Source organism: Enoplosus armatus, chromosome 11 (genome assembly GCF_043641665.1).
Source record: "Enoplosus armatus isolate fEnoArm2 chromosome 11, fEnoArm2.hap1, whole genome shotgun sequence".
Classification (NCBI taxonomy): domain Eukaryota; kingdom Metazoa; phylum Chordata; class Actinopteri; order Centrarchiformes; family Enoplosidae; genus Enoplosus; species Enoplosus armatus.
Genome location: NC_092190.1, coordinates 14510710 through 14523795, shown reverse-complemented (window position 1 = coordinate 14523795; position 13086 = coordinate 14510710). Strand labels below are relative to the sequence as shown.

The 13086-nt window shown below is 41.2% G+C and overlaps 2 protein-coding genes across 2 annotated transcripts in view; both read left to right on the top strand.

Annotated features, from left to right (window-relative positions):
- The window catches only part of myo10l3 (myosin X, like 3), a 31998-nt gene extending 23528 nt beyond the window's left edge, over positions 1 to 8470 (top strand). Inside the window, exons 23-38 of the mRNA XM_070914047.1 lie at positions 248 to 371; positions 761 to 1004; positions 1153 to 1248; positions 1463 to 1556; positions 2423 to 2478; positions 2578 to 2720; positions 2908 to 3102; positions 3305 to 3462; positions 3928 to 4051; positions 4237 to 4534; positions 4646 to 4853; positions 5038 to 5174; positions 5348 to 5471; positions 5558 to 6013; positions 6420 to 6611; positions 6708 to 8470. Of these exons, the coding sequence (XP_070770148.1) occupies positions 248 to 371; positions 761 to 1004; positions 1153 to 1248; positions 1463 to 1556; positions 2423 to 2478; positions 2578 to 2720; positions 2908 to 3102; positions 3305 to 3462; positions 3928 to 4051; positions 4237 to 4534; positions 4646 to 4853; positions 5038 to 5174; positions 5348 to 5471; positions 5558 to 6013; positions 6420 to 6611; positions 6708 to 6812 (2754 nt within the window). The 3' untranslated portion in view covers positions 6813 to 8470. The remainder of the gene's footprint in view (positions 1 to 247; positions 372 to 760; positions 1005 to 1152; positions 1249 to 1462; positions 1557 to 2422; positions 2479 to 2577; positions 2721 to 2907; positions 3103 to 3304; positions 3463 to 3927; positions 4052 to 4236; positions 4535 to 4645; positions 4854 to 5037; positions 5175 to 5347; positions 5472 to 5557; positions 6014 to 6419; positions 6612 to 6707) is intronic.
- Positions 8471 to 9567: 1097 nt separating this feature from the next.
- pttg1ipb (PTTG1 interacting protein b) lies at positions 9568 to 12971 on the top strand. The gene is made up of 7 exons (XM_070914865.1): positions 9568 to 9690; positions 10115 to 10170; positions 10293 to 10401; positions 10958 to 11060; positions 11444 to 11509; positions 12051 to 12097; positions 12438 to 12971. Exons 1-7 carry the CDS (start codon positions 9591 to 9593, stop codon positions 12479 to 12481), a joined length of 525 nt encoding a protein of 174 aa, XP_070770966.1. The 5' UTR covers positions 9568 to 9590; the 3' UTR covers positions 12482 to 12971.
- The last annotated feature ends 115 nt before the right edge of the window (positions 12972 to 13086 follow it).

Here is a 13086-nt window from a genome sequence, read left to right as displayed (position 1 = left end):
TTTGGCACTGATTTAAGTACTGAAATAGCAAAATGAAGCCTCTGACTTCCTTCAGTTTTCAGAAACAAGGTCAGACAGTTTTCAGAAACCTGAACATTTGTTTTAACATTAAATATGTGCTACATTTGTTGCTTGTAAAATCACCTGCTTTTTATGTTGTTCTTTAATCATTTTTATCATGAAAGTGACTGCCAAGTGCTCTCATGAAGGACGTGTATTGTCATAAATGCTGGTGTTTGTGTTTCAGTTCATTGACAGCGACGAGGACAACGATGGCTATGTGGACACAGACGAGGAAGTTTCCAATGGGAGAGTGAATCTGCTGAATGGCAGTGGGCCTCCATACTTCCACGGCTACCTCTACATGAAGAGTGAGTAGCTTTACCAAATCACTGCCCAGCAGGCATGCAGATGACTTCTGCACAGCTGAACACAGCTTGTTTTAGAAATGTCTTAACAGGCTGTCTTTTTCTGTTTCTTTCTCATTTGCTTTCTTTCTTTATGTTTTAGTACTTACATTGTCTACTATTACTGTGTATTTTTGTTAAATGTAGTTTATTGTTCATGTATTATATGTGTTGTTTCCAGAGGATACTTGTATATATATGTGTGTGTGTGTGTGTGTGTGTGTGTGTATGGGTGGTGTTAAAGTTGTTTAAGGTGTTCTTACTTCTCCCATCACACTGACATTTCACATGAAACAACATAAATCAACGTCTCTTCTTTCTCCCTCTGCTCTCTGCACCTTTCCCTCTTTCAGGTGGTCTGATGATCCCGTGGCGTCGGCGCTGGTGTGTCCTGAAGGACGAGACCTTCATGTGGTTTCGGGCCAAGCAGGACTCCGTCAAGTCCGGTTGGCTTTACAAGAAAGGAGGAGGAATGTCCACCTTGTCTCGGCGCAACTGGAAGATGCGCTGGTTCGTTCTGCGGGAGTCGAAGCTCATGTACTTTGAGAACGACAGCGAGGAGAAGCTGAAAGGAACCATCGATGTGCGCACAGCCAAGTAAGACTCTGTGCTCAGTCATTGGGGTTAAAAATCATGTTTTTCTTTCCCTTTGTTCACTTATTATAGGGTCTAATTATTATTATTCAAAAGGAGCAGAGCAATATATGGTTCACTAAGTTTTGGTCTTCTCTGGGTCTGTCTGTAGGGAGATAGTGGACAATCACGAGAAGGAAAATGCACTGAATATTGTGACTGAGGAGAGGACCTACCACATCTATGCAGAGTCTCCAGAAGATGCCAGGTACATTATATCCACATATTCTATAGAAATCGTCAACTTAACTCTGGCTGTTTTCTACGTAGTGTTTTACTTTGTCTCTTACTATCATCTCTCTGTAAAAGTGATGTGTGGAAATGAAGTTCCCCCTTGTGGTTGCCAGTGGAAGTTCACAATGTAATTTTCAATTACATGTTTCTTCACTTTCGCTTTCTGAACTCCCTCTGACCCCATCCAGTGGTTGGTTCAGTGTGCTGAGTCGGGTCCACAGCGCCAGCCCGGACCAGCTCATGGAGATGCACCATGAACAGGCCAACCCAAAGAATGCAGTGGTTAGTGCTGTTTTACCTCTCTACTGCCTGGGCCCCAGCCTCAACTCCATTTTAATGATGGAGGGTGTAACTGAATCAGCTGAAGTATCAGGGTCCGGATTTGAGTCACATAAAATTTGAGCAGAAGAAGCAGAATGCACACATTGGTGTGTCATTGTTCATTTTTATGGATGTTAGATGATTGTGGTATAGTTAATAGCATTTGCAGATTTAGAAATTAAAAGAACTAGAAAACTCTATAGAGTATAACTAACATATTACTATAAACACCCACGTACTTCCCTTCAATCGACCCCCTTAGTGGCTCAGTCTGCTTCAAACGAAGAGCTTGTTGGATTGATGAACAGCGTCTGAAACCCCCTCAAACCTACATCTTTCTGACGTTGGAATTTGGGGACTGCATCCAACAATTTCTGTAACTTTCCAAAACTGACAAACGCAAGCATACCCTGGCCTTTAACCCCTGAAGAATCCAGTATGCTAAATATGCTTGTTTCTATATCTTTTTGACACCAAATAAATTTTTATGCCTTTATTAGTAAGAAGACAGAAGAGAGATGAAAGGAAATTAGGAGAGAGAGAGATGGGGAATGCAGCAAAGGACTGAATAAACTGTAGGAATGCTCCCTAAACCACACACGCCATTAGGGCACCCTGACAAAATAGTCTTTTTAATTGAATCACACTCTTAAAAGATAACTGCTTGGAGTACCAGGTGTTTATGTTATCTGTATCAGGGGAAGTTTGCTAGGTTAGTTTTACTCCAGCACAAACTTGAGTGTCATTTGAAGAAAACCCAACAGGGAAAATAACAAACACAAACAAACAGCTAATAACATAAATTCACCCCTCTTTCCTCTGTCCAGGGCACACTAGATGTGGGCTTGATCGATTCTGTTTGTGCATCAGACAATCCCGACAGGTGAGGAACGGCCAATAAACCTACAAGATGTATTTAAACTGCAGTCCAAGTACATGGTGTAACAACATGTGTGTGTGTCTGACGTGTTGTGTTTCACAGACCAAACTCGTTTGTGATCATCACGGCTAACCGGGTGATCCACTGCAACACAGACACACCGGAGGAGATGCACCACTGGATCGGCCTGCTGCAGAAATCCAAGGGAGACTCCAGAGTTGACGGGCAAGAGTTCTTAGTCAGAGGTCAGTCAGCTGAGACATTTTTACGTTTTGAGAGCTGATTCATGTACTTATGCATGCAGTAGGATACCTCTGGTTAGCTCCATAAATGGCTGATATTGATGATTGGATTTGTTTTAGAGATGGAAATAGAAAAAGGGAATCATAATTTGTTCTAAGAATACTCTAATTATTATTTATCCTCCCTCAGGCTGGCTACATAAAGAGATGAAGTCAGGAGCCAAAAGCACATCTCTGAAACTAAAGAAGCGCTGGTTTGTTCTCACCACTAACTCTTTGGACTATTACAAGTCGTCGGAGCGCAGCGCCTCCAAATTGGGAACTCTGGTCCTCAACAGTCTCTGCTCAGTGGTGCAGCCAGATGAGAAGGTCTTCAAGGACACGGGTCAGTTCATGGTTAAAATGATTCTCAGTCATCTTGAGCAAGGGAAATATACTTAAGAGTTTAAGTTTTAGTCTCTTAAAGTTTGAAAAAAAACCTCCTGTGTGGATCACTCACCTTTTACAGTATTTCTTAACAGCAAATCTTTCAGGTTTAAGCACTTTGTGGGGAATTTATTTAATTACTTTCTGCCTTGTTCACCCAGGTTACTGGAATATAATCATCCATGGACGTAAACACTCCTACCGTCTTTACACCAAAATGCTGAATGAAGCCATGCGGTGGGCGAATGCCATACAGGGAGCGATAGACAGCAAAGTTCCCATCGAAACGCCAACACAGCAACTCATCAGGGACATCAAGGTATGAAAGGATTAACTTGACTGTTTCTCCTTTTATTGTGGCTAGGTTGCTAATGTCATGCTAATTGTAGGCGACACGTGTCTCACTAAATGTGCTTATGATCATTTCACTAATACTTCTGCATGGTATTTCATTAACATACTGGCATTGATGTTATTTAACTCCAATTCTTTTCAGTCATGCAAACCTTTGGCAGGGACGCACACTTTAGTAAAGTGAGGTACTTGTACTCACTGAGTGTGTGCCGTGATCTTCTTTAAGTCTTTGCCTGCTTCAAAACACTTCTGTTTACCTCTTTTCCTCACGTATAGCTGTTTCCAAGCTTTACCGCGTTGATGATATTGATCACTGATGTTAAACTGACTCTTAAATACAAACTTCTGCCTATTTAACTCTACTTTCTTGCAAAGATAATTCATGACCACTTTACTTTAAGATTACTGATCCGGTTTTCTGTCCATCCAGGAGAGCAGTTTGAATGTGGAGGCTGTGGAGCAGACATACTGGAGGAACCCCATCCTGAGATATACCCAGCATCCTTTGCACTCTCCTCTTCTACCTCTGCCCTATGGAGATGTCAGCGTCCACTGTGAGTGCTCTGGTCTGCTGCTACTGTTTGCAAGCTATCGCTATTGACTTCTGTTGATCCTGACAAAATAAAACATTTGAAAGTGCTCTAATGTAATTTCTTTAATTACGCCTTGATGTAAAGTAAAGGAACTAGCTTGAAAAATAATTTCCCTGGTTGTCCCCCCCTCTGTCTACCTCTCCCAGTGCAAAAGGAGAAGGGTTACACCAGCCTGCAGGATGAAGCCGTGAAGATTTTCAACTCACTGCAGGAGATGGAGGCAGTGTCAGACCCTGTGCCAATCATCCAGGGAATCCTACAGACCTGTCAAGACTTGAGATCATTAAGAGATGAGGTTTACTGTCAGCTGATCAAACAAACCAATCACGTCCCGCACCCAAACAGTCCTGCCAATCGGGCCCACTGGCATCTCCTGACCTGCATGAGCTGCACCTTCCTGCCCAGCCGAGGCATTCTACGCTACCTCAAGTTTCACCTCAAAAGGTACAGTGTGTTTTTGGACGCATGACATCATTCATGACAATCCTATGGTCGCAGATTACAACTGGTTGTAACTTATAGTTCACCGTGTTTGTGTCTTTGGGTGTTTTCCAGGATTAAGGAGCTGTTCCCCGGTACAGAGATTGAAATGTTCGCCCATTTCATCGGCGAGTCTCTGAAGAAGACCAAGGCCAGAGAGTTTGTTCCCTCTCAAGAGGAAATCATGGCGCTGCTTACCCGACAGGAAATGACCACCACAGTCTACTGCCACGGAGGAGGCTCCTGCAAGATCTCCATTAACTCACACACCACCGCTGGAGAGGTGAGCAAGACACAGTCATTGCTACACAGGCTATTTTTAATGTTCCTCTGCGAGATATCACTGTGAATATTTGTTGTCAAACTCCGATACAGATATTTTGTCTTATAGCACGGCAAGAGGAGGAGCCATATTAAAACACATACCAAGCATTGTGACTGTTGTTATCTTGGCTTGCTTTGTCCAGGTGGTGGAGAAGCTAATCAGAGGTCTGGCTATGGAGGACAGCAGGAACATGTTTGCACTCTTTGAACACAACAACACTATTGACAGAGCTGTGGAAAGCAGGGTTCTTGTGGCTGACGTTTTGGCTAAATTTGAAAGGTATGTTATACATGATTATGGGTTACTTTCTATTACATACAGCTTTTTTATAATATTATCATAAATTCGGGTTCCTGTTACATAGGACACTTGTTGAGGTACACCTGTTGATAATGATAATAAATGACCTAAATTTGGATATGTAAGTGACAGGCTTGTGGCTTTCCCACCAGACTGGCTGGCAGTGAGGAAGCTGAGGATGATGGCCAATGGAAACTCTATTTTAAACTCTACTGCTTCCTGGATGTGGAGAGCATGCCTAAAGAAGGAGTGGAGTTTGCATTCATGTTTGAGCAGGTGTGTTTTACTCCTCCTGTTACACTTTATTGAGAGTCACGAGTTGCAGCTGGTGCTAACGATGAACTCTTCTGCTGTTCCTTCAGGCCCATGAGAGTTTGACCCGGGGCCACTTCCCTTCCCGAGAAGAGACCCTGCAGCACCTGGCAGCTCTGCGGCTGCAGTTTCTCTGCGGGGACAAAGCACGAGTCACCTGGAGCCTGGAAAATGTCTACCCGGTGGGCCGCCTGCGTAGTCGAATCCTCCAGTTTACCAAGGTGGGAGGAGCCTCGGGGTCGGGACAAACTCTGGAGCGTCGGAGGACTAGCTTCTTGGACGGGACCCTGCGGCGGGGGTTGAAGACGGGCTCGATGAAGAAGCAGCGCATGGAGGAGGAGCAGATGTTGGAGATGTGGATAAAGGAGGAGATGTCTGCCACCAGGGCGAGCATCGTGGAGAAGTGGTCCCGCCTCAAAGGTCTGGACCAGCATCAGGCCATGCTCAAATACATGACCATCATCAAAGAGTGGCCTGGATATGGATCCACACTGTTTGATGTCGAGGTACGTTTACTGGGTCTTTGATTGTGGTTTAGATGTCAGTCAGGGTTTTATTGTTGCCTGTAGTGGGATGCACTTTATCATTCAGGATACCTCAACTCATGGTATCCTTGGATACTGAGTACCAATCCAATACCAGTGCTCTCTTTTTCCCAAATGTATCATCTGTATACCTCATTATACTCATGTTACTGGGTAACATGATAGCTGTGGAGCTAAAAACCTGAGCTCAGCTGGCCCACTGGGATTTAATGAATGTGACTGAAAGAGAAATACAGAAATAACCACACTGATGAAGAAATGTGAGGTCAGTATCGGCCTCGATACCGATCCAGCAGACCAGATCACTTCATCCCTAGTTTCCAGTCCCAATGATGTTCATGAGTTCCTGTGTTTGTGTCTTATATAGTGCAAGGAAGGAGGCTTCCCTCACGATCTCTGGTTGAGTGTGAGCGCTGAAAACGTGTCTGTCTACAAGAGAGGAGAGCCCAAGCCTCTGGAGACCTTCCCGTATGAGCACATCATTTTCTTTGGCGCTCCACAGCCCTGCACCTACAAGATCACCGTGGATGAGAGAGAAATGTTCTTTGAAACACCACAGGTACCTGATCTTTTCTGTAGATATTAGATTGTGCATGTTTGTAAGAAGAACCAGGATTTCAGTGTGTGACCTTGTGTTTCATCCTTACATTGGCAGGTTGGAGAGATCACAAAGATCATGAAAGCCTACATAAACATGATCGTGAAGAAGCGCTGCAGTGTGAAGTCTGTGTCCAGTTATGGAAGCAGCTGGATTAGGTGATTGACTCAACATGACACATCATGTACTCAGCAACCGTACACCCGACGGACAACAAGCAAGCATGGACAGAAGATGCAGAGATGGCAGAAATACTCCATCCAGGAAGATTGCTGTCTATATTTCTGTGGGAACATTCAAGCATCTGCACCATTTTAAGCTTTACAGTCGTCCCGAGTGTTGCTTCCCTCCATGCTGTCTCCAAACATGTTACTCGCTCTCATTAGTTACACTGGTCATTTCTCACATCTTGAAATGTACTTCAGGTATCTTTTCATGGATTTGTTTTTTTTTTTTTATATCCAGGAAAGCCAGAAAGACCTTGCCTCTCTTTTCCCACCAAACCCGATGTCTCACAATTCAAAACACACATTCACATCTGAACTTGGACTTTTTAATTTCCAAAAGTGTACATTTTCTTTAATCATACATCCAAACTAGAAAAATGAATGTGTTACAATATGTGGCAAACATACTGATATAGACTGATATTGCGCCCCGTTATGATGAATGTTCTCTAGAATGGAGATTCCCTCAGGTTGATGTGTAATGAGATGTGAGTGAGATTGTCTCCCTCATCTTGCCTTATTTAAGTTTTTATTGTAGCTATTCTGGACTAATAGATTCAGTGCAGATGCGGCCTTTCAGGAAATTTTGGGGTATTGAGTATCTTAATCAGTGGTAGTTATGGCTTTCGCTGGTGCACGTGCCACAAAAGCACACCTCTATCTTTAAAAAAGAAAATGCTAAATCAAATAAATGCAGCAAACAAAGAAATTCAACATGAATAACCAATGCGTCACTGGAGATGCAATGTCTATAACCACTGCAGTCGAGTATTTTCTCAACTAAAAATCAGTCGGACTATTTGTGCTTCTATCCTAGATCAAGTACTTTGTGTTGAGCTGTTTTATTGCGTGCTGACTTGAGGGTGTGTCTTTGAAACTTTTTGTAGCTGAGAACGATTTTCAAGGATGCGTTTTGAGAAACAGGCAGGATGTCGCTTGCTCAGTACGTCTAAAGATGTGTCTAAAGATTGTTTTACTGTGTTTTTTCAGTGACGTCAAAGGCCATGAGAGGGTGGGGTATTTATTTATTGAAGTATCGGTGGATTGGGAGAATGAGCAGACTGAGTGAGGTGTTCCAATGTGTTGATGCTGTTTTGCTAGTAAATTTGTTTTTCTATTATTTGTGCATTCAGGGACACAAATTAAGATTCAAAAATAGACAAGTTGTTCATAACTGACTATTGACTTTCTCCATTTTGTGCCCTGTTTCTGTTTCTTTAAGTGTGTTGCCCTCAACACCCAACATGCTCAATTCCTTTGATTACCTTGCCAACCTGAGGACATGTTCTCTCCTCCGCTGTAAATGAACACAGAGGATTGAAGCCCATGCCAGTCGACGTACAGTGTAGTTCCTGATGAGAGTATGATTCAAACATAATGAGCTTAGTATTTACCTCACATCGCATCACTGTCTTCCATTGCTCTCCAATCGTATTCACTTAGGCGATCTGGTCAGCTGCCGGCGGCCACACCAGAGACCGATCTTGCCATTGACGATGACTGTATTTCTGAGATTTCTGATTGTTTTGAAGAGGAAAAATCAGAAAATGTTTTATATCAGAATTTAAAGATGCTTTAATAAATTATTGTATTTCAAAAGCCGTTTTGTGTTCGTTTTTATTGTCTCATATTCTGTCGTGTTGGACAAAATGGTACATACAGTAAATATGTCTGCCAACCCTGTGGATCTCAATCTCTAAATAAAATTAACACATTGCTACAAAAATACATTATATTGAGACGGCTAATACCAATACTAGTTGAAACACCAGAGCAATTTGGGAAAAATGCCCATATGTACTTGCACTGCAGTTAGAGGCCTTACACATCCATTTTACTTACGCCTGAACAGGAAAACCTCTCCTTATTTCAACTTCTTCACTTTATTATTATTCCAAGTTGGTCCCACTGTTAGGGTTAGTCACACCAAATAAATAGCCGAATTAAACTTTTGTGTACGTATTCGTGGTGGTTCCTTAAAGCACATACAAACAAACAGTGCATTGCTCCTTTTAAATAAGCTGTTTGGATGCCATTAGTGTTAATATTGGATTTTATTTATGGCTTTGCGAGCAGAGTGTTGGTACTTATTCTTTTTTCCAAGTGGGAGATATTGTAGTTCAGGTCTCTCTATTTCTAATGCGCCAACAGCAAAAATTAGTTCTGAAACAACAAACGTATGAAATAGCCATTAATAAAGGGCTTTTCACAACAATCTGCCTGTAAAAGTCTACAGCTGTGAATGTTAATAAGTTGCTAATAAATTAATTTTAGAGACTTTTTCCAGAGACACAGTCAAACAGTCAATTTGTAGTGTTTTACATGTTTTAACTAAGAGCAAGCTAAAAAAAAGTTGTGTCTTGCTGAGGGAGGATTAACTGCTACAGGGTTTTTTCACAACTTGGCAACCCCAACCTTGTTGTTATTATTGGCTTAAAACTGATTTATAAGAATTAACAAATGATAACGATGAATAAAGTTTGTATTATGCTGGGATAGTGCAACATAAAGGAACGGACACTTGGTCTTCTACATGTGTTGAACGTCTCCTGGCATCACTGAAGACGATGCTTCACTCTGCAGCTGTTTCATGACACGCGCGTCAGGAGCTGGTGACGTCAGCCCGGGAGTCCTCCCTTCACTTTGACTCTTCCTCACAAACGTTACTTCGCCCCTTGTTTCCATGCAGCCTGTGGCTTCCGTTGGCCTCACGATGTCCGGAGTTTGCAGAGCTTCAGTCTTTGTTTCCGTCTTGATTTTCTACGGTTTTATTGAAACCACAGAGGCGCAGACACCGACTCCTCCAGCTCCGAGTAAGTGTTTCTTTTTCTTTTCCTTGTAGCTTTAGCGGTTATGCTTTGTGTAGTCCAGCCAAGTCAGGAGTCTGTCACATGACAGCTGCAAAATGGATTTTAACCGATCAAAGGAGTGAAGATAATCATCTTAATTCATGGTTAATTATGGACTGTTTGTTGTTTCAACAGAAAACAAACTAAACTCTTTTTTCTTGTGGTAAAGTGTGTCAGTCTCAACCACTGCAAACTCTGTTGTCCTGAGTACTGCTAATGATTTGTCACTGTGGGCAGAAAAATAAACCAATCGTAAGATTTTATTGTTGTATTTCCTTTGTTGTTAGCCCATTTAAACAACAGCTTGAACCTTCACAGTAAAAGGAGGGCCAGTATGTCCTAAACCCGGCAATATAACACCGGCCACTGAAACTTGTCTCTGTTTCAGCTCCTTGTGTCTTGAGGTCCAACACTAGTTGTGCTGAATGTCTGCAGAATGTCACAGTAAGTCGCATGAAATTCAGCCGAATACAAATACTACAACTGTCTTCAGTTTTGTTAGTCGTGCATTACTATAAATACCAAACATAAGACACTAAGCACAGTGTTTGTTGTTTTTGTTGCAGTGTTTGTGGTGCACACCAACCAAACAATGCATCGACTACCCAGTGAGGAACATCCTGCCCCCCAGCAGTGTGTGTCCACTGAACGATGCACGATGGGGGCTGTGTTGGGGTAAGACTGACTATAAACCAGGCCTCAGATAACCATGATGTCAAATCTGAGTGTGCCTGCAAGTATTTTAGATATTTAGGTTTGATGTTTGGGAATGCGTGGGGGGGCACTATTTTGATAATTGATTGTGATTTTTCAGGCAAAAATGCAAAACATTCTCAGTTGTGATGATTTTCTGTTTTTCTTTTTCTTACTTGATAGTAAAGTGAACGATTTAAGGTTTTGGAATGTCAGTCGGACAAAAAAGTAATTTGAAGACTTCACCTTGTGCTTTATTGATGGGCATTTATTATCGTTAATTACAGCCCCAGTAAAGGACTTTCTGCAGATAAAGAAAGTCTTAGTTTACTTATAGTCATAAGATGCCTCTGACTAATCAATTACTTGACTTAATGATTCAATACCTAATTATGGTGCTTATTCTTCTTCTTATTCAACTTCTAGCTGGCAGCCCTTGCAGTGTCAATTTAACAGGAAGGGTAATACAATGTGTGGCTCATCATGAAGTGAATTTCAGTGTTTCCTTTTTCTCTGTGTGTCCGCCCTTGACCTCCAGTAAACTTCCAGATTTTGATCATCACCATGTCGGTGCTGGCTGGCGTCATCATCATTGCAATTCTCGTTTGCTGCTTCTGCTGCTGCAAGTGTGAAAGAGTTGGGTAAGTATTAAGTTACATGAAGTGTTGGTTGTGAAATCTGGTTCAACATGGGAGGAGAAGGAGGAGGAGGTGGAGGGGCGGGGGGACACAATGGATTGTTTTTCTGCGAGGCTGGGCTGATACCGCCGTCTCCAAAAGCCTGCCAGAATTAGTGTTACTGCAGCTTAGCTCTGAAAATAACTTTGCTCTTTCTATAAAGATGTGCTGTAGCCTCTTCTAAAGACTAGTTAATTTAATAATGGATGTTGGATAAAGAGGAAACTGATATATTTGGCTAAAATCAAAGCACATCAGACCATCAGTCTAACTATTGTCATTTATATTGCAATGTTTTATTTACATACAGAAACATAAGTATTGTGTTATGTATTCTTATATTCCAGGACCAAGAGAGAAGACGCAAAGGTGGAGCGACAAAACCGCGCGAGGAAGACCCGCCAGAAAGCAAAGTAAATGGCTGTTGAGGAACTACTGTTTATTCAGATACAAAACACAAACGCTAATTAGTTTCACTAAAACAGACACCAGGGGGGTCTCTCCTACACCTCACACTGTTGCCTGCACTCATCAGCATGTTTATAAACATGTATTCATTATGATAAAAGTTGCAAAAAGTGACAATGGGGCCTTTTGCCTTTCCGAAAAGTGGTGCAGATAGAAAATGATTGTTGTTTTTAAGTGGCAGGCACATTTAAGCACATCTAACTGATCACCTCCATGCAGTTCTATCAGTGTTTGAATGTTATTTCAATGATCATCAAGATTGTAATGTGTATGATTTTGGTCTAAATAATCAATTGAAGACATATCTGCACATGCCAAATGATGAGTTTTCTATTGCTTTATTTTGTAAAGTTGTTTAAAATGTGAAAAGGGGTTTTGGCAGTGCTTTGTGTTGATTCTTGAGCCAGGATTCAAACACTGCAGGCGCTAGAGTGCGGCCTGTGTTCTCTGCTATCAAACAATTTGTCTTTGTTTGTTCCCCCACAGGAGAACAGAAATGCAGCTGAGGCATGATGAAATCAGGCAGAAATACGGTGAGACACATCGCTTGTTTTTGTGGTTTGAATGGGTTAATAAATGTAAATGTGGAATATCAAAGATGCTTGTTTTCACCGACCGAGCTTTGTTTACATGCACAGTGATAATAAAACAGTAAATAAAAACAGGGCAGGGCAAATATAAAATAGACAAAATAAAGAAATAGAAAATAATATGTTGTAGTTTTTAATCCAGTAGCGCCATCTACTGGATAAAAACTACAATGTACATACCTGATATACATTAATTAAGTTCCAAACATTTTGATTACAAGGATTTTGGAAATAAATTGAACCCACAATTTCAAAATGTCAATCTCTCCATTGTTCTTTTCAGGTCTGGCAAAGGATAATCCATACTCCCGTATGGACGATCATTAAGAAGAATCTCAGCGATGAGTCCTTAAAAAAATCCCTTAAAATGGTCTCAATGATGCCAGTAACATTGAGATACACATGTAGCATATGATAAACTGTGATTATCTGATTTGATTTCAGTGAGTGAGTGTGCACTGGCAACCTCTAGTGCATTTTAAACATGGTCCCTTCACCTAACGTTTCATTTTTTATACACGTCGCTCTCTGCTATTATGCTAGATTAATATTTCTTATGTCTTTATTTTGATGTAAATGATTATATGGAAATCTGTTCAGTTAACTTGTTTTTCTGTCCACACAGGAAACTAAATATAAGAGCAAATCTGTCAAAACATTGTCCACCATGATATGCAAACATCATTGTGTTATTTTGCATAAAATGCAACATCTACATCTACTTTTTATAACTAGCAGCTTTCTTTTCACACTATTTCACTTATCGTCATTCAAGTACAACATATATTTTTACATAGTAAGTTCATTTATGACATGTAACACATTTTACAAGGTTTTTACTGTTTTAAATATTGATAAATATCAGAATCAGTGTTTGTTTCAGAACTTTCTTGGATAAAAGAAATGTGTCCATGAACTACGTGTGAGGCATT

Coding starts and splice junctions, on each gene's coding strand:
- pttg1ipb (XM_070914865.1), top strand. CDS start 9,591: ATGTCCGGAGTTTGCAGAGCTTCAGTCTTTGTTTCCGTCTTGATTTTC. Junction 9,691..10,114: donor ACCGACTCCTCCAGCTCCGA/GTAAGTGTTTCT, acceptor TCTCTGTTTCAG/CTCCTTGTGTCTTGAGGTCC. Junction 11,510..12,050: donor AAGACCCGCCAGAAAGCAAA/GTAAATGGCTGT, acceptor GTTCCCCCACAG/GAGAACAGAAATGCAGCTGA.